Source organism: Camarhynchus parvulus, chromosome 3 (genome assembly GCF_901933205.1).
Source record: "Camarhynchus parvulus chromosome 3, STF_HiC, whole genome shotgun sequence".
Classification (NCBI taxonomy): domain Eukaryota; kingdom Metazoa; phylum Chordata; class Aves; order Passeriformes; family Thraupidae; genus Camarhynchus; species Camarhynchus parvulus.
Window position 1 is genome coordinate 22,005,807 of NC_044573.1, and position 21,443 is coordinate 22,027,249.

At 44.3% G+C, this 21,443-nt stretch overlaps 1 protein-coding gene across 1 annotated transcript; it reads left to right on the plus strand.

Annotated features, from left to right (window-relative positions):
* The first annotated feature begins 3,341 nt into the window (after positions 1-3,341).
* SLC30A1 (solute carrier family 30 member 1) lies at positions 3,342-13,301 on the plus strand. The gene is made up of 2 exons (XM_030946190.1): positions 3,342-4,007; positions 7,418-13,301. The coding sequence occupies exons 1-2, from the start codon at positions 3,374-3,376 to the stop codon at positions 8,326-8,328; spliced, it is 1,545 nt and encodes a 514-aa protein (XP_030802050.1). The 5' UTR covers positions 3,342-3,373; the 3' UTR covers positions 8,329-13,301.
* Positions 13,302-21,443: the final 8,142 nt, after the last annotated feature.

A 21,443-nucleotide genomic window follows, 5' to 3' on the forward strand; every position in this document is an offset into this window, starting at 1 on the left:
GCAGAAATTCAAAGGGAAAAAGCAGTGGCTTTATTTACTCAGCAAACATGCTGAGTAACAGCAGAACTGCCAGCCAAAGTCCTGCTCTTCACACAGGGCTCGGCTGGCTCGGGAGAGCCCAGCAGGACTCGGTACAAAATGTTTTGCTGCAGGACAGGTGACAAGCAGCAGCTCTCTGTTCAGACTTGTCACCTGGCTCTGGGGGGAGAGAAGCTGTGTGCCAGATGTCCACAGCTACTTCTCTCCTCGGAACACAGAGCTTTTATGGTAAGTAAACAGATTTTAGATGGGTCCTTCCACATCTGTGGACCGGAAACTGAGCTGAGAAAGAATTCTTTGAGTCATGAACAATGCCTGGAAGCCCCCCCAAAAAAACAACAACAAAAAATCCAGAGTCCTCCCTACTCTGAAGACAAAGTATTCTCCCTAAAAGCATAAGCAGGAACACTGTGTCTCCTGTGAAACACCATTTATGGTTTCATTAGGTACCTGTATCAGTCACTTTCCGATTAATCTTAAAATTGATGACAGTGCCAGATGGACAGCCCTAAGTTTAGGAACTATCCCTGTTCCTCTTGGCTGCTGGTGCATGGTAATACAATAGAAAAGCCTGGAAACAGCAGCATACAGCCCACTGGTTTACAAAAAGAGTGTGGGGAAGAGGTAGCAGTGTGAACTCCTGTGTGGTCCAGCTGCCAGCCCATGCCTGGCACATCCAGCAAGGGGACTGGGCTGCCACAGGGGATCATTTATCAAAGTCCCTGTGTTTGAAGCCCACGGAGACAACAGTGGCTGGGTCAAAACTGTACGCCCAGCCCTATTCATCAGGGAGCAGTGGAAGGCCTCAGGAACCATTTTTCTTCCCCGCCTGGGAAGAAACCACACCCTCCCATTCTCCTGGGGTATATTGTCCATGTCTTGTGGCTTTTGGCCCCAAGTAGAATTAAGCATTCAGCGTGGTATAACAGGACAAAAAGCTATCCCTGGACATGGCTAAGGATCAACAGGATGCCACCTTCTAAGGGGAAGGCTGCAGTACACTGACCAGTGATGTGGAGCAGATCAGCAGGTCTCATGGTGAAGAGACGTTAAAAGGATCACACATGGATCGGGACATCATTTGCATACTAAGAAAGGAGACCAAAAAGCCCTAACTCCCCTCCTTAAATCAGGCAAAGCTCTTGGCACAGTTTATAATGAAGTTATTCATCAGGGTTCTACTGATATTAATATCCTGTTTATTTCTCTCAGGAGGGGATTGAGTACTTTTAATCAAGAAAACTATGATGACACCCCAGTGGCAACCAACTAAAACCCAGTTTCACAAATTCCTGGAGCTGAGCCAATGAGAGACACCAAACTTGCTGTCCTCCCTTCCTTCCTACCTAAATTCCATTGGATTAATAGCAATCCCTGTAAAATGATGACCCACTTCACCTGCAGGAATTAAAAGAGGTTTGAGCTGTACCAGTTTGTTTGACCCATATATCCTAAATTTGGGCAATTCTTCCTTGTTAACTAATGGCCTTGTGTGGGAGTGAGGACGACACAACATGGGCATGTTGCGTTTCTATGTAATCACCATTCAGCTTCCCGGTTATTTACTCCTCAATGAGTGACGTTAGGGCATACGGGAAGCCAGGCAGGTGAGGAGAATGTTACAGCAATCTAACTGCTGACTCTCTTTACAATGGCCATTAAAGAGTTCTGGATGCACTGCCACCGCTACATCCAGAGCACAGCACACCTAGATTCTGACACAAGAAGCAGAAAACAGGGTTCAGGGACACAGGTCAGCACAGCAGTGCCCAAACCAGCTGTGCCATGTGAGGAAGGTTGCTCAAAGGTGAGGGAATGGCACACATGGATAACAGTGTGGTATCCAGGTGTGGGCTCATGGGGATGCTGCCGAGCACAGGGGAAGCCTGTCCTGAATCACTGCTCTCAGTTATTCTCATTGATAACGCGTTCCTTGTGGACACGTGGGCACCTTCTGTCATTTTACTGCCCAATGAAGCCAGGAACCTTTGCACGGAGCCTGAATCATAATCCCTTTGAAATCTCCAGGTATGGGAATAACATTTTGCATTCTGGCTAGCTCTTCCTTCTCAGGGCACCAGCTCTCCTCCTGCCCCTCTGGGCCCACACACAGCTACAGCCCACAGCTGCAGAGCCAGGGCTGCCGTCTCCTCTCACGTTCCGCTCATGGAATATTCTTTCACATTCTTGTTCTGCTCATGGAATATTCTTTCACACTCTTTCTCTTGCTGACGTGTTCCTTGGTTCCCTAGAACACAGTGGGCAAAGTAAGAGGTCAGCTCTGCCTTTTTGCAACTTTGGTGATTTTTTTTTTTAACTGTGTGGTTACGCTTCTGTGGTTTGTCTGGATGTCTCAAGACACTTGCCTTCCCTTTCCTAACTACAAGCCTAACAAACAGTGTCCAGGGACTGACCTTTCAGCATTTACATAGTTTCCCCTATATTATTATAGAACAATCATTATAAAATTTATTAATTAGTATTTAAAATTTTAGCAATTATTATATATTTATTTCATTAATATGTTATTATTTTATACAGCCTTTCAAAACTTCAAGCAAAACTTCTTCTCTTCCAATTGTTTTAGCCGCCCATCAGTTATCAGTGATCGCGTCCACACTTATCTTCCTGCTCTCAGGGGCACGAACAGGAAAAGAATTAAACAGAGCCATCCCCCCGCAAAAAGTCACCGAAAAGCGCAAATCCCGCCCGAAATCCCGGCTCCGGTCGCGTGACGTCACAGCGCCCCTCACGCCGGGCCCGGGCCCCGCCCCCGCGGCCCGCAGGGGGAGCCCCGCCCCCAGGCGCGCGCCGGGCAGGGGCCGTGTGAAGCGCACCTTTTGCACGAGTCCCGCTCGCCGCGGGCGGGGCCTGCGGGGGCGGGGCGGGAGGGGAAAGCCGGCGGCGTAAGCCAATGGGGATCCGTAGTTCCCCACACGTCACGCGTGGCCCCGCCCACTCCCCGTTTCGGGCGCGGGCGGGCGGAACGGGGAGGCCGCGGCTCGCTGGGCGTTACCGGGCGGGGGCGGGGCCCCGCTGTCGCGAGGGCGCACGGGCCAATGGCGAGCGGGGCCGGGCGCGGGGGGCGGGAGGGCACGGCCGGGCGGGCGGGGCGCGCCGGCCAATGGGGCGCGGGCGGGGGCGTGGCCGAGGCGGCGCTCGGGTTCCGTGTGAAAAGAGTGAGGGGGCTCGGGTGCAAAGTTTGCTCGCCCGGCGCCTGCGGAGGGAGCGGCGGCGGCGGCGGCGCGGGGGGGAGCGGAGCGGAGCGGCCGCCCGAGCGCTCGGGGCTCCGACCGCCCGCCGCGCTCCTCGCGCCCCCGCCGGGGCAGCCGCGATGTGCGGGGGGATGGCGGCGCACGGTCCGGGCGGGCCGCGGTGCTGGCAGAACCGGCGGGCGCGGCTGTTGTGCATGCTGGCGCTCACCTTCCTGTTCTTCGTGGTGGAGGTGGCGGTGAGCCGCGTCACGTCGTCGCTGGCCATGCTCTCCGACTCCTTCCACATGCTCTCCGACGTGATGGCCTTGGTCGTGGCGCTGGTGGCCGTGCGCTTCGCCCAGCGCACCCGCGCCACCAAGAAGAACACGTTCGGGTGGGTGCGGGCCGAGGTGATGGGCGCCCTCGTCAACGCCGTGTTCCTCACCGCCCTCTGCTTCACCATCCTGCTGGAGGCCATCGAGCGCTTCACGGAGCCCCACGAGATCCAGCAGCCGCTGGTGGTCATCGCCGTGGGGGTGGCGGGGCTCATCATCAACCTGCTGGGGCTCTGCCTCTTCAACCACCACGGCGTCGGGGGCCACGGGCACGCCCACGGCCACGGGCACTCGCACGGCGGCCGGCAGCAGCACCCCCGCGGCGGCCCCAAGCCCGAGCAGCCGCCCGGGGACGGCGAGGCTGCGCTCAACCGCGACGAGACCAGCACCTTGGTGGAGAACTCCAGCAGCTCCAACGGAGTCAGCCAGGAGAAGCTGGGTAAGCCCCGCGGGGAAGCGCCGCTGCCCCATCCTCGCGTAGAAAAACGGGAGGGGTCCTTTCCTTGAGTAGGGCGGTGGCCGTGCTGGTCCCACCTGGTGCGGGCTCTGTCAGGACCCTGTGAGGACCATCTGTCCCCACTCCTGGGAAGGAGGCGAGAAACTTCCTTAGCAGCTCTTGGGGCACATGGCTGTCGCACCTCTTCCTCGCACCTTTCCTTCGGATGCCCTAAGCTGCATGTTTGTCTTACAGACAGGTCAGAGTGTAAAAGAGTCTTAGGATAAAGCAGTTTGCCCTGGGAAAAAAGTTGGTTCTGCAAGGGAAGGCACATGACAAGCGTTCCTTGCCTAGCGACACGAGCTGTCACAAGAGGCTCTCCTAATGCCATCCGAACTGGCTACACATCAAATGGAGCGCGGCTCAGTGTCTCGGTCCCCGCAGCTGGATTGCTCCATTGGGTCGGTTATCCGCTACCTGGAAGCTACTCTCCATCTAAACCAAAGATACCAAAGTGTATTCCACTGCAATAACGTTGTGCTTCTTCAAAGCATCGGTATTAATAGGAAGAAGTGTTGGAAATTGCCAGTCAGAACTGTGGAAGCCAGAATGTGGAGCATGCTGGTGTCAGGGCACATGTGTGGTGTCTTGGAATAATTTTTGTTTAGATTTCTAAAGCATATGCCTTCCCACTGACCTGCATACAGGCATACATTTAAAATCTTCCCTTCCCAACTGTGGTTAAACAGTTTCATGGGTAGGAATTTCTAGGGTTATTTTTTAGTGGATCCACAAGCCTGGATAGCGGATATTGAAGCTGCTTGGTCAAAGCCAAGTATTGTGTGCTTGCGGAGTGAAAGGTGTGTGTGATTGCCACTTCTCAGTTCCTAAGGCATCCTTGTCACCGAAAGGAATGGACTTCAGGCTTTGGAACCAATTTCTCTCCTCCAGCTTCAGGATGACATCAGCAGACCGTTCTGGCTTAAAGGGAGCTTTAATTGATCGGAATGAACTTTGCTACAGTTTCAGGTTTTCTGTGATGAGAGGTTCCAATGCGCATTTGAGAAACTTAGTTTCTGTGTCTCTCACTCCATGTTGGCCTTGGAAAGACAGAATAGGAAAGTTCCTCTGAATACGCTACACCATCTTCTTGACCACATAATAAGCTCTTAATGTTGGTTTAGTTCCAGCAAAGGTATCCTAATAATTTGTTTCAGACAATGTAAAATTCCCTTAACCCTTAGTCTCATACATATCTTGGCTTGGGAATGATTCTTTAATGGTGAAAAGTTGTGCTTTTAGCCAAGTTTTGGACTAGTTAGAGAAAAAAGTTATAGCAGGGATTAAAATGCATATTGTTGTGAGCTAACTTATCTGGAATCTCTCATGGATGTGCTTCTGGCAATAGCAAATAATTTGTTGTGGGTGTTTAGGTGGTAATAGGACATAATTTTGGTCACAGTGAAACTTTGAAATAAGTTTGTATTTCCTTCATCGCCCTGTCATGATTACGTAGTGGATGGAGCTACTCATAGTTTGCCTATGAAAAGTTGCAGGTAGAGGTGATTTGAGGCTTGGGAGAAGATACAAGATGTAGAGATTCTGACGAAGGTGGTCCTGTGCCTTCACTGGAAATCACAGAGTGGGGTACTGCTGATTTCCTAAGGTGGAAGTGAAAAGTAGGCATAGCCTTAGGGGCTAGTCCTGCACAGGCATTTCTGTGGATGCACTTTATGCAAAATAATGTTTGTTGTTCCATTTCAATGAACATATTTCGAATGGGCGTGTTTTAACAATTTGCCATTAAAAAAAAAGGCTAGTTCCAAGTTAGTTCAAGAGCTTTCTGGAACTATGTGTCCTGTTACCCACTTGTATAGATAGCTGTACTGACTTTTCAGATCTCCATTTTTCCAAGTACTTGGTACAAAGTAGAGCGTTCCTCTTTCCTTGCTCTCATCATGGACCTTGAGGTCTGAACTCTGTAACCTGAGATATTTCCCTCTAATGTATTTACTTCTCTGGAAAGTTACAGGTCCCATGTTCCATAACTCCTAGGGGTAGTGTGGAAAATGTAGCTGGAGCTTCAGGGCAGAAGTGTACTGGATGAGGTAATGAGCTGGGGCTTGGAACTGAGCCTTGGTAGGAGCCCACTCCCTCTTCAGAGAGGAGAGGACTTGAGCGCACTCTGCAATTGCAGAATGGCAGCCACAAGGGCACAACAGCAGAAGCTGCACATCTTGTTAATGTTTACAAAGCTCTGAACTCAGTAACCTCAGAGGCAGTAAGAGCTCCTTGTTTCAGTTTGTCAGGCCAGGGACCAGTGCCTGTTGCTTTTCTTTACCACGGGACGTAGCCAAAGAAGAACTTCTGAAGAAAAGCAGGAGGTTAATCATGTACATTTCTTTCCAATTTGAACATTGGAAGATTGTTTTCTTTCAGAAAGGATTCTTCTTTGTAGTGATGTGTGTGTTTATTCCCATGTAGCTGGTTAGCTGTGTTGGAGTGATAAACATTGCAGACAGATGTGACAAAGGAGGGCACTAAAATGTTAATTTATGTACAGTCCATGACATATGACTTTGGACATCAGAAGCTGTATGTCACTCAACAGCTATATGTCACTTGCATAAAAAATATAATTTTACTATTTATTTATTTATTCTGAAATATAAATAACAGTAATTCATATCCTCAGAGTTTCAGTGATAATTTACACTGTCCTATAGTCAATTCTGCTGGTAAGTTCTGTGTTTTAGACCTAAAATTTCAGCTGATTGTATCTCATGGTCCTGCTAACTCCATGCACTATCTTGGAAGAACTTCCTTTTCCTTGAATTCAAAAGCCTCTTGAAAAGGCATTGGTAAACCTGAAAAGAAGCTACTACACAGCTGTAGCGCACAGCTTTTGAGCTTCTAGCTTCAGATTTTAATATGAAATAGCAATGCAGTCCTATGGTTAAAGATGGATTTTAGCAATGTGATCAGTCTATCAGTGTTTCAAAAGAAGGAACAAATGTACCTAACTAAGCTACTTAAACCAGGTTTTTTACATACCCTCTGTAACTCTGCATTTTGTTTAGGAAACAAGCAGTGAATAGGCAAATGGTTATACAGCTGGAAAGGTGACAGTAGTTTTTCAGTAGAGTGATTAAAATGTGGTCATGTTCATTCTGTGCCACTCTACGTCTTTAATCTCCATGTAGAAACAGTTGCCTTCTAGATTATTTAGATCACTTATTGGGAAAACTGAATTTTCCTCAGCCAAAGAAGATGTTGCTAAGTGTGTGGGTTGAGTTGCTTTTCAGTTTCATGCTCAGTGTGCCATGCTTACTGTTGGATATGATTTTATAAGGAATTACAGTACCATGTTGTATTTTAGCTCGTGACTAACTGTTTAATTGTTTTCTTGTCAGGTGATATGAAAGATGACATGAGTGACGTACAAGTGAATGGGAATGCTGGCCACTATCCTCTGGATGAAGAGGAAGTTGAAGAAGACTCTAGTGCACAACTTAACATGCGTGGAGTTTTTCTGCATGTTTTTGGAGATGCCTTAGGTTCAGTTATTGTGGTAGTGAATGCCTTGCTCTTCTATGGCTTGTGGAATCCATGCCCTGAAGATGGGCCTTGCTATAATCCATGTGTCAATGATCATTGCATGGAAAATATTACTTTATTCCGAGCACTTGGCAGCACTAACAAGTCAGAGCAAGAGGGCATTACGGTGGCTGGTCCTTGCTGGTTGCTATATTTAGATCCTGTCCTCTGTTTGATTATGGTCTGTATACTCCTTTACACAACTTACCCGTTGCTTAGGGAGTCAGCCCTCATCCTTCTACAGACTGTTCCCAAACAAATAGATGTCCATTCTTTGAACTCAAAGCTACGTACCCTCGAAGGAGTCGAGGCGATCCATGAATTACACATTTGGCAGCTAGCAGGCAGCAGGATCATTGGCACTGCTCACATCAAGTGTCCTGACCCTTCCACGTACATGATGGTGGCCAAGCGCATCAAAGAGATCTTTCATGACGAAGGGATTCATGCAACTACCATTCAGCCCGAGTTTGCCAGCGTTGGCTCTGAGTCAGGGAGAGGGAAATGCGAGTTTCCTTGCAGGACTCAGTGTGCTTTGAAGCAGTGTTGCGGAGCAGGAGAAGCTAGTACTGCAAAGAAGACAGAAAAATCGTCGTCACTTAGTATTTCTTGTTCAGAAGTTGTCATTGAATTTCCAAAAACGAGGAGGACTAAGTCGGAGAGCATCCCTTCAGTGAAGCTGGAGGCGAACACCGATCAAAATGAGCAGTTTGAGTCATCTTTGTAACTCCCTGAAGGGTGCTACCTGAGTTGTGGAGACTTTGTCAACAGCTGTGTTGCAAGAGGAAGAGACAGACGTTCGAGATGCAATTTTGCCAAATAGTGTAATTGCTGAAGTCCTTGTTCTTGTCATATTGCTAAATATAGAATGCTTGTTTTAAAGAATATAATGTCGCTGTCATGATACAATGCGTTTGTGTTGACTTTGTTTGACTGGGACAGACAGAAAGTGCATCCATGCTGTAACAATTCAGAAAAGCAGTTTCAACATTTCAGCAGAGACACTTTTTGCTGTGCTTCAAATTAAGATACTTTTTTCCAGTGAAAAGGTATTTGAGGGATAAGCATGTAGGAACTCAATTTGTGTTACAGATTTCTTTGACCTACTTTTTCCTTTAATATTTGATTTGTAGATACCTTAATATATTGTTTATTTAGAAGCCCTAAGAAAACCAAAGTTCATAGAACATTTTTAAAGATATAACTACTAAAAACTGGAAACCACTTTGCAGTTTCACATATTTTTCTTAAAGCTATGTAACAATAATAAAAATTGTGAAGGCTTTTCTAGTGAATTTATTGCACAGCATATTTTAAAGATAACATCATGTGATTGTCAGAAATTGTCCCCTCTTCTTCTGGTAAGGTAGCTAGGTAGTTGAAAACAACAGAAGTGAAAGGGTTTTCTTCTGTCAGAATGGCAGTTCAAGCTACCGTATACTGCTCTGTGATCCAGACATGAGACTAGTTGATAAAGTAACACAGACTTCTATGTTTTATGGATTTCCTGGTGTTTTCTCTTATTTCCAAGTTGTGTCTGGTCATGAAAGTCTTTGAGGTTTAAGGAACCCTTGACTCAACAGTGCTACGAATAAATATTTAGCTGATGCTGAGTCTACTAACATAAAATAATTAGTTCTGTCAATAAGTGCTCTGTTGGGGAAGGTCTGCCAAGCACTGACAGTATAACTCCTGCTTTCAAGCACAGACAGCAGCTCCCCAAAAATAATGGTGCATTTTGCTTCTAGCTGAGTGTGTCTGTAAACACTTGCAGTGACTTCAGTTCTGGTCCCCCACCATGTCCTCAAGGAGCCCTCCACTGACTTTTGAGGAAGTGGTGCAGGGATCACTGTATTTCACACCTCAAGATACTTACAGATCACATTTCACTTACTCAGTATCTGCATGTATGGTTTAAAATCTTGACTCAGTTAATTGACAACTGTCTCTAAAGAAGCTGTTACAGTGTGCTGCCCAACTTACACCTTAGGAAAGGAGAAACTGCTCTGTGGACTCTGTGAATTTGGCAGAGATGAGGTGAGAATTGAAGATAAAATATACAAGAACTCTAATCTAAAACCCTGGCCCTTTTGATCCACTCTCATGTCATGTATGGGAACTAATGTCTTGTGATTAACGGATTGCTCCTGTGTGCAAAACTGGAAAACAACTCAGATCTTCCATTCTTTGCTCTATGACTCTGGACACGATAAACACTTTGCCTCAGTTTCCCTGTCTTCAAATGGGGATAATACCTACCTCACAGGGGTGTTGTGAGGCTTAACTATTGTGTGAAGAACTCTGAGATCTGTTACTGGAAGGCACTGGAAAGAGGGTAAGATAGTAGATTACCTGGCATTTACTGCTTCTACAAATGCATTGCAATACCTAGGCACAACCAGAGGGAACTGAGGATAGTTTTGGCCTTACGAAGTTCTTTGATGCTGTGGTTTTCAGGTTTTTAACAGTATTTAAATAGAGATTTTTTTAAAAAGAATGTTTTGTTAGTGAAGGGAATGTAGCTTTGCCTCCAGATACAGAACACCACCTCCCTAGTTTGCATTTCTAATTTGTGTCTTGCATCATAATTGCTCCTAAATAGTACAGAGAATAGTCCTGCTGCTCATCGGACCAAGTCAGTCAGTGGTCTCACCCAAGCTCTCAGCAGAGCATTGCAGTCAACTCTCGATTATCCACGGGTGGATTACAGTGTTGTGCATTACTTGTGCACTGTGCAGGGCCAGCACCAGCCCCGTGTGCCACAGCATGGGAAAGCTGGAGGTGCTGCCTCTGCTCCCAGGGAGCCCCATCACAGGCTGCGTTGCTGGGGTGCAGCACAGCACTGCCTGGGGGTTCTGCCTCTTGGCTGCTCAGATGCATCTGCAGGAAGCTATGGGCTGTGGATGGGTGGGCTCGGCTTTGTGCTGGCTTGGGGTGTTGGTGCTTCACAGCCACCAGCATTGCTCACTTTCTTCTGTGTTTATGCTTGTTGTATAGTCTCATAAACTAACTTAAATGTGTTAATATAGTATTTATATATGTTTTTGTTTTTTCTGAATTATCTTAACTCTTTTTTCTGTTACCTGTATATGATCTAGAGTTGACTGTTAAATGAGATCTTGTATGAGACTACACTTGCTGAGTATGCTACCACTGCTACTATACTACAGAGTATTAACCTAGTAAATTTTGAAATTAACAAAGTACTATTTTTTTTAATGTGTATCCTTGCTTTCTATGGTAAACTTTCACTAATTATTTTCATCACTAGTTTAAAATTTGTCTCAATTGTTAGTACAAATTCTTGAGGTTCTGCCGTATTTCACTAACACACCATAGAACTACTGTTCTTTAGTTTATTTTAAAAAATACCAACAAATCTAACCATGGTAGCACTGAGAAGTCTGATTAACCTCTTTCCTGTTGCTCTTATAAAAAGAGGGCAACTGGTAAGTAATAACAGTTACCAACATTGGTTAATTGTCTCAGTAAATGCATCTGAATAGAGGGAGTTGTAGTCACTAACTCCATTTTAAACTATTTAATCTCTTTTTTTTTTTTTGGTGCCAGAAGTCATATTTTTCTATTTCTGTGTCCATTGCAGGCAATGGCTAACTAAAAAGACAAAAAGCTCTCCCCCTCGTTATTTTAAGTATCAGGACAGGATGCAGAGGTGACAGTGATGATAGTGATGATGATGGGGGCAGGAGGGGGAGTTGCATGGCCTCTGTCATGTGCCCTGTTGCATGTGCAGCACCGGCTGGTGTTACCAGGGCCCTTTAGTCTCCTTAGCCCTTGATGATAAACTCCCTGAAAGGTAGAGTGAGGTCAGCATGGTGGCTGTGCAGCAGCAGGAACACAATTTCTCTGTTCTGGCTGTAGGAGACCTGACTGTAGCCCACTAGCTTGTGAAATAGCTCGATTTTTTTAAAACTTGCTCTGTCTAGGATTATACAGACTTGATTTGTTCTGAAGTTCACAGTTTAAGAATACTGAGAGCATTCAAAAGCACTGCACAGTCTCTCTTTATTTTATTTTTATTTCCACAAAGCATGAAACTAGTGAATCTCATGTAAGTGAACACTGCAGTGGTGGGGAGCTAATTGTATTGTGTATCACATTCCTGAATTTTTAAAATAAAAACAATTATGGAACACTGATTTTAAGGAAAAATAAGTTTGTATTTCAGTGTCTAGATTGTTTAGGCTTCCGATTAAATGTGTCAGAGATGTACCAAACATCACCAGATGAAATATTTTACTACATGTCTCATCCAGGAACATGCTATTTTAGAATCTCTTCCTAGATTATATCTGCACCTAAGGTGAGGTGCAGAACAAATTCATACACTAAGTGGGCTAGCCACAGTACCATCAGTCTTCCTTTTTAGCAGAGTAAATTGTTTCTGTGGAACCCCTAACAATTGTAGCTCATTTGCTTTCCACACCCAGTGTGGGCTTTGTTAATGTCTGCAGTTGCCACATCGCAGTGTGCGGTACGGACATACACGGAGTTATGTAAGAGAACCAGCCCCAGCCTGTGACTCCCCAAAAGTCATGGCAAGGGCTCAGTCCTGAAAATTTCTCTATTCTTAAATAGTTTCATCAGCCTGACGAGTACTTACTTGCACACCAGGTATTACGTGTGGGAGTGAGTCCAAAGCTTCTGCCAGTGTAGCCTAGCTTTTAAAGAAAAAAGTACCTAGATTTTATGGATGTATTAAAATCAGGACTGCTATGGTGTTTCTAAATTTGCTGTAGAAATACTGTCAGTTTGGTGTAATTCCAGAATTTATTCCTTTTCCCCATTCTCTAAAAAGGAAGGGGGAAAAGCCCACTGAGTGCCCTAAGACTTGTTAGCAAGTTTAGCTAAATGGACATTCTTAGCTTCTGAAATCGCGCTCTCTGAATTTATTAAACACTGCCTGGTGGAGTTTGGGGAGGAGGGATAAAGATTCCTGCCATTCTCCTTCCCCTGCCCCCTGCTTTGACTGCACTTTCTAATCTCTTCAGCTATGGAGAGACTGGGAGGGATGGAGGGGGTGAATTTTGTAACTAGATGTTCCGAGTTCCACATGGAGGGAATGGGAAATACTGCTAACTATATTTAAAAGCATATAAATATGCTCTGACTATTTTAGCTCCATAGCATAGCATCAGTTACACCCTTTTTAGGTATGCATTTAAGTGGTTCAGGTCCACAATATCTTTGGCTTTTCCTTTCTCTGCTAGGCAGAAAGAGGTGGATGCTCCATTTGCCTGAGCTAAAGCCAGAGTTGACAATTTTCCAAATCAAACGTAGCTTTGCTGATAACAGAAGGTCTGATTATTCCTTGTGACCTTTGCTTTGTGTGGTTAGCTGCCTGTGAGGTACAGCACCATGTTTTTGCAGGCTCACATTTATATTTTTTGCGTTCACTGTGTTGTCTAACTAGTTGAAAAGCAAAACCACAAAGCTGAAAAATATCTTTCATCTGTATGTCTCCAAAAAGCACATGGGATTAATTTGGCTTCTTTTTATTTTCATGTCCTGGATCCTGTTTCTGACCAATGTTAAAATATAATTGGCATAGCTTGTTCATTGATGACATTTCTTTTTGCCTTCTTTTTAAAATAAAGAATAATGTTATTTTTTTCTTTTTTTTTCCTTTTCCCCCTTTTTTTGTTTTTGTTTTTAAGTATTAAAGTGCTGAGAAAATAAATGGAGCTCTTGACTATCAAATACATTTTAGTTGGGATTTCTTTCTCAGATCAGCTCCCAGGAAGGAATCTAACTAGTAGAAATATACATTCACTATCTCCCATAATATCAAAAAGAGATGAAAAGAGCACAAATAGAGGAGGTGGAGGTTAGTAAATGGGTTGTAAAGTCCCGGCCTCCAATTGTCTGGGTTCCGGGTACAATTAAAAGAATAGTTGCTCAGTTCTAGTAGGGTGAAGAGTTAATTATGCAAAAGGCATTTTTTTAATCTCAAATGAAAACATCTTTTGAAAACAATAAAAAAATCATCTTGACCTGTTAATTGGCCATGGTTAAATATCTGCCATAAGGGTCAATAAGGTAGGCTTCCTAATAGGACTCACTGTTCTTTCAATGTCTTTGGAAGAAATATGCTTTAGAGCAGAAGATGCTTTGGTGCTTTTCAGTTTCATTTGTTTCAACTCAGAAAAACTAGAGTTTGCACAGTTTTTTGGGAGAAAAGGACTGACTGCAGATGCCAGCACTAGTACTGAGGAGGGCAGGATGGTGACCAATACCTGCTTTGAGCTGTTAATAAGCTTGCAGTGATGAGTTAATTTTGCAGCACTTCAGCAGCTCCTTTTTCTGCTTCAAGAGGGAAAAGTGATTCCACATTATTAGTTACATGTGCAGGAGGGTATGTTTGGTTGTGCTGTAAACACTGCATGTGAGCTTGAGTTTGCCATTTTCCAAAGCTGCTTCTACCTCTCCATGAAATGATGTGATTTGAATTTACTGTGAACATCCTTTATGAGACATGCTGGTGTGGGAATTTTAAATAAGTAGGAAGGGAAGCTTCAGGTCTGTAGCTTACTTTTGCTACACATACCTTCTTCCACGTCATTCCTAGGCCTCCTACTGCAGAGAGGAGCACAAGGACCACCAAAACCAGCTCCCAGAACAACTGCTTGCTGCTTTTCCATTGGAGGAGCTAGTGCCACAGGAGAAGGGTGGGATGGGAGTGTCTGACTCTGCAGGCACCTTCTCAGGCTGATCTGTGCTAGCATCCCAAACCTGGCATGAAAGCCTTGCCACTGAGACTTTTGGCTAGCATTTATATATATATGTGGTTTGGTTTATCCTTTTCTTTTTTTTAATTTTTTGAAAATCAACACAAATCTTAAAGTGTTGCTGAGACCAAATGGCAATCCCCACCCCCCCATCACCCAAGCTCTGTTTCTAGTTACAGCATTGGTCGGCTTCCCAGCATTTTCCTCCTGCACCAGCTCCTGCAGCTAAGAATAGCCCTGGTGATGCTGTGGAACAGGATGTGCAACCTGCTGGGCTTCCTGCATTTGAGCTCGTGTTGCTGGCCTGGCCTGAAGGCTGTCCTCATCTTCCCCTGGACTCACTGGGTGAATTTGTTAGATTTAATTTCTTGGATTAGGTTTGCTGTGGGTTGGCCCACACGTGTTCCAGTTGCCTATATTGTGTGCTATAGACAACTGCATTCTGCAGTATAGGCAAGACCTCAGCTGAGGGAGATACTCACTTGCTGCCAGTCTTCTGTGCTTCACAGTGTGTCTGCTGAGTGTAAGAGGATGCTGCTGGCCTGCTGCAGACCTGGATTCAAGCTTCACTGCTTGGTTTGATGTTACTGTGTGATCCCTGTAGCTGAGGGTGCAGAGTACAGCACAGGGAGTCTGCAGGTAACTGGGTCACTGCTGCTCACCTGAGCTAGGTGCTCATACCCTAGTTCAGGAGTGAACAACACTCCCACAGATAAATGCTGCACATATTGCTATACCCTCAAGACTTTTTCATTAGGCAGCACTGACTGGAGACTCAGTCCATTGTTTTATCCTGTGCTGCCGTGGGCTCTCTCCCAGTCAGTTGCAGACAAGCACGTTTTTCCTTGAGAAAGGGATTATGTGAATTTGCAAGATTCAGGTGACGACTTTCACTTGTATTTTTGTGGGCATGTGGGAAGGTTCTGACCCAAATGGATGGGGCTGATTCTGCATACTTCCAGCTGAGCATTAGGAAGGGTGGGGCTTAAGTACTAGGTAAAATCTAGGCTCGAGTAATTCATCCTAAAAATCCATACTGGCAGAGGTCTTAGGTTTCTGTGTCATCATAGTTTGAAGTGATTTTCTCTTCATATTGCTGTTTGAAAAGAAAAAAGAAAAGAACTATGTTTAATTATCACAAGAATTATTACCCAGCCTGGGTAGGTGTGTTTCCAGTTTGCTGAAAACCTCCCCGCATGCAGCAGCAGCACAGTAGAGACACTGACAAGTTAGTCGGCAAGTTATTGCTAAAAAGGAGGTGTTTGGCACATATGCTTGAGCTTGGAAGTGGAATGACACTTGGCACCATAATGTCCCAGTTATCTTTTTCTGAAGGAGTAGGAAAACTGCAGAACTAAATATTGAGTCAAGCTGCGTGGGCAGAGCTCCTGTGTCAGAGCTGTGCTGATGTCACAGCCGCAGCGTGACATCACGGGCTGCATGTGAAAAACCCAGAGCATCACCCAAGCTCTACGTGCTACTGAAAACCTCAGTAACATTTATTGAAAACTTACATGGGGTTTTTATCCCTTTTCCCATTCCCTTCATGCTGAGAAGTTTAGCCACACAGCTAAGGGGAGAGTGCAGCTCAACTGCCTTGCAACACTGTGTGCTGCTCTGAAAAAAAGATGCCATTGCACCCAGAGTTTGAACTCTACTGCACTTGGTGTGCCCTTCCTAAAAGTATCTACAAAAATGAGGTGATGTCAAAACAGTATTTCTCTACTGAAAGCTGGGGAGATACTCAATCTACAACTTCTGCAGTAGCTTTCTGTGATGCTCTTGTTTGCTGTCCTCTAACGGAGAACAATTGGAGTTACTATTACTGCATGTGCATGCAATAATTAATGTGGCATGGAAAAACAGTAGGGCAGACACAGAAGTTCTTTTTATTTTTTTCCTTAATAATAGAAAATATCTATGAGATTTTTGCCAAAACTTCTTTCATCTCTGATAGTATCAAAAAGGCAGGTCACTTCTCCCATAGTGGTCTCTCTGGTTAGTAGGAAGCAAATGAAATTATGGCATCAATGGAGTGTGTGGGGGTTTTGATTTTGGAGTGGTTATATTTTCCCCCTCCTGCAGCTGCTTTAATGAGGGTAATGACTTTATCTGGTTTTCCTCTATAGCTCTGCAGTGCTTAACAGCTTGTTACCGAGGGACCTACACCTGGAGTGCATGGAAATCCAAGCTAGTGAAAGACATGGAAAAACATGTTTAAACAGATCACAGCTGAAGCTGAGACCTTAATCTTCCTGAGACAGAAGGTAGCCAGCACAGGCTCAGCTGTTCCATCAGGAAAGGTTAGTGTGAAGTACCAAGCTTAGCTCACTGCTAGAGAAATGGTGCAGAAAATCAGGTAACAGCAGTTCAGTTTCACACCCGAGCATATGAGGAGTAGCCTCTCTCTGCAAGAGACTTCAGCTTGGCAAAAATCATGTCTTTGTATGGGGGTTTGCTGCTGGCAGTGGCTAAAATTCTGAAAGTGCAGTGTTTCTCCAAATGACTTAAGGTGAAGTCAGATATGGAGAGTTCTTATGCAACACGAGAGTTCCCCTTTTGAAACAGTGGTTTGGAGAGAAAAAGTCATTGGTCTGGGCTAGGACAAAAATTAAACAAGATAAACAAGGATGGACTGCTGCCATCTTCCCCTTCCCCTTTATCTCTAAACCTTAACCTTAAACTGCAAATTTGAGGTTAATGCAGTGCAGTGTGTCTGCAACTGCTGAAAGCAGCTATGTTTTAATAGACCTGACTTATTTAAATGATGATGAAGGTTTTAAAGTTCCTCCAGGTAACAGAAATATTTCTATGCTTTTAAAGTTCAAATAAAATTATTTTTTAATATTACTAAGAATATTTTCAAATTAAACAATTAATTCTCCTGATAAAACATTTAATGAATTATTTACTTCTTCTGTGTCCTTGTTTCTGATCTACAGAACATAGAAATAAACTTTATTTTCAAAAACCTGTCCAATTTTTGCTAACATATAATTTTTCTTTAATATCAGCTAAAAAGAGAGGAAGTGTCAGTTCATAAAATGTGGAGCTACCCACACAATTTTGGTAGCAGGTCACTTGCCACTAACAAGTACTTCAGCACTCTGCAGAGCTCTGAGTAGCTGTAGAATGTTCTATGGAAACAGGGACCACAGCAATAAATTGGGATGGAAAAATATTTGCTTGAAGAAGCAAATATTGCAAAACTTGCTTGACAAAGAAGAAGCTGTTTTAGTGATACATAAGAAAATGTATCTGTTCCTGAGTTGCATTTTGGCCTGTACTACACATAGCATTCTGAAAAACTAATCCTTCAAGATACTGGTGATGTGATGGGGACTTCATTCCATAAACACCAGATTAGATCCTGTCCTATGCACTGATTTATCCAGCCAGTTAAAGTATGGCAGGGGAGGAGTGGAGAGCATGATAGATGCAATTCTGGACTGTACATCATTCATCTACTCCTTCCAGTACACATGATCCTTCTTTTAAATAATGTGAGAGTTTGTTGGGGGTTTTACCCAAATATGACCATCCTACTTTTCAAACAACTTGGTTCTGACAGGAACTTTGTTCTGACAGATTCTTTTTGAAGGGAGATGTCTTAACCCAATTGGCTTCAGGGTATCTTCCTGTGAGATAATGCCTTCAGGGTCACATGCTGGCTGGCTGAGCCAGTGACACTGTGTTTTCCTGTGGTCAGTAGGAGTGCAAGACTCTGAACCAAGTTGAGCTAGATGGGGGATATCAAAGACCTGGAAATGTGGAAGAATGTGTTGAAGATAAAGCTAGATCAATTCTCAACACTTTAACACTTTAAGCCTTTATTAAGAAAAGCTGGGCGCTTGGATTTTTTTTTTTTTTTTTTTTCTTTTTTGCTTTCTGTGTCTGTGACTAACCCCAAACAAAGCCACTCATATGCACTTAATATTCATTGAAATTTCACTGAGGTGCTTTTTGGCAAGTCTGAACTGTTTACTAACTAAATCAAATAGGATGCTAATGATTGTTACTGGACCCCTTAGAGCATGTTTTCCATCTCACTTTTCATCTCTGATAGGCAGATTATGAATATAAGAGTCTGCCTTGTATTGGGAACTCTGACAGGTCAAAAGTGCTCTCTGTTTGTAGCACATGCATGGCTCTGACCTCTGGCATGCTTTTCATCCCTCAAACTCTGCTAGACAGTGCTTACAGAAATACAAAATACTCACTGAGACTCAAAAACATGACCATGGTAGAAGCTGTGGTTCTCTGAGGGGTTTCATTTATCTCCATATGGATTTCAGTTTCCCCAAAAGCTAAAATTTCAGTTTAAGGATGGCCTCAGAAATAGAGATTGGGGGTGGCTTGTAGAAATCTCAAGAAGCATCCAGCAGGACTACAGGTGTTCCAAGGAAAGAAGCCATCCTCTCTTGGATTGCACTGCAAACTGACCCAACATGAGGGATGGAAAACCAGCAGTCTTCCTCAGAGAGGCCTGGATTGCTCCTGGCTTATCCTGGCTGTGCTGCACCAGTTTTAGAGCCACAGCACATGGGAGAAGTGAGGGCATGACTGCCATGAGCTGGGACGTGCAGGCCAGGTAATCTGTGCCCTGAGCAGCTCCTGTCACAGAACACCCATCTACCAACAAAGCATGCACAGCACTGCCCAGCCCTCAATGTTTGAAACTTCCCCTGAGTCCATAGGAAAGGCCTCCACACCCAGAGCATGTGTGGCATAGGTGTAAAGGGAGCAATGGCCTTGTGGAAAGGGCACCACCACTGGTATAACAACTCTGATACTGGGCTGCCACTCCATCTGTTCTGGGATTAATGCTGTTACTGAGTTTAGAACTGATAAATGAAACCTGAAAATTTATGCAGAAATAACTGCTTAAACGTGGTTACTTCTTGTTTCCTTGTGCACGTGGCTTTTCTAGACGGTCTGCTTTTTCCACAGTAACTTCCAAGCTCTGCTTGGGCAGAGGTTGTCACCTCCCAGCATAGCACTGATCACAGAGGTAAGTATCCTCCAGGCAGGGCTGCTGGATGCTTTCTAATCTGGCAGTGAGGAAAAACACCCACCACAAGAGAGTTTGCAGTGGTTCACTAAATAATTAATAGGTACTAAAGTCTCCAGGACTTCGGAATCACAGGGACTCCGACTTTTCATGCAATGCTGTATAGTGTTTAGGTAAAAGGTTAAAACTATACCTACTCTCAAACAAACCTATACCATAATATGGAGGCAGAAAGACAGAATTAGTAGTACTGCTTCCTCTTTTAATAGGAGTCAAGCTGAGACAGAGAGTTTATAAATATTTTCTTTTTAGTTTTTTCCTTTCACGTGACTTCTTGTTAGAAGGCTGGAAACAGACTTCTGTTAACTTTTGATTATTAAAAACCAAAAAGCAGTCTTAGAAAGAAATTGGGGTCTGACAACCCAGCAGGGTAATGGGAAACTTAATAAATATCCTGTTGTTACAACATCTGTCATTTTAGCATTAACAAGCTCATGACTTTAGCTGTTGTATGATCACAGCTCCACTCTGCAGATTAAGGGAAAGGCTGCTAGACCTCTAAAGTAAAAGATTTCTGCCCAGCAGGGTGCTTTAACCTCTTGTATCCTGAAGCAATTTAGCTAGAGCAGCTTGAAAGTGATATAGAGATAGACTCCTGTGCAGGTCAATTAGGAGGGATACAGAAGCAGGTGGACTCAAGGGTTTTCCTAATTTTGTTCTCTTTGATGTCCAGAAAACCAGAAAAAAACCCCAACCAATCCCAAAAGAATGTGGTGGGGTTTTGTCGTTGTTTTTCTTAGTCCCACTTGATTTCTTGGGTCCCATTTTGATTTTCTTAAAAGTTGTAGAAAGGAGATTAATTTGGTCACACTGTGATTTTCTTAAAGGTTATAGAGAGGAGATTTAAGACTGTTTTATTAAATGAATAACATCACTTCAGCAAAGCTATGGTAGCTGCCCATTGCTTGTAAGACAGTAGATATATGTCAACCACAAACACAGAGTGGTATTTTGGTTCATTTAAAACAGGCCTATGTAAGAACCAGAGCAACTGCACAAATACTGAACTCCATACAGCATCTCTCACCACCTGTTTCTGAGATTTCTTTAGCCTGTTGACTCATGTTTTTCTTTTCTGGAAGCTAAAGAAAATGCCTGCCATGCTGAAAATGCTCCTGGTTTGGTTTTAATCTCAGATGAAGTTCATCCAGAACAGTCCATGGTGATAATGTTTCTGACTTCTTTATTTTCTGCTTTTATGTGTCAGGTGGTGAAATGAGAGCCCTCCACAATCTGCATGCAGCCAGTGCTTCCCTGGCACACAGCTTCTCACGCAGGCAGGAGCAGAGGGGCTGAAAGAAAGAAGTTGTCTGGCTGCTCATGAGGAGTCTGTAGTGTGTTGGGTGTGAGCAAGAGCTGTGGAGTTCAGTGGAGAGTAAATCCATCCTGCCCCAGATCATTCAGTTGTCCTCCCTCACTGGCCTCTCTCAGGGCAAGGAAGCACCACATCCAAGTCACAGCCACCTCCAGGACTGCTTGCAGTCTACAGAAGCATAACAAAAGTATCGTGGACATCACTGTCTCACAGGACATAAGGACAAACCACCATGTTCTCATGCTGCTTAGATGCTTCTAAAAAGCCCAGAGGCATCAGTAGCACTCCCAAGTGCCCCCAAGCCCATGTGTACTTTAAGACAAGTGAGCTTACATAGAATTTAGGATCCTTGCATAGAATTTAGGATCCTTAAAGCACATTTGTTTGCTTTAGACTGAGATAGTCTTGAAAATGCTACTATTCTGTTTGGGGAAAAAAATCTGATGTCTACAGCAGAGATGCTGTGTCACATGGCATGGCTGGGAGGCCCAGACATGATCTGGGGCCCTGGGGCACCCAAAGCCCTTGCTCAGGTCTTTCGTAAGCAGATGATTTACCTTGTGTACTTTCAATTTCTATTCCTTTTAGTGATGCTAAGGCAAGAAGAGAAATCCATACCCTCCCCCCAAATTTTGAAAATACCAGCACAAACATATCAGTAGCTGGTGGTGGTTTCACTGCAGAGACAGACTTGAGGGATGATGACA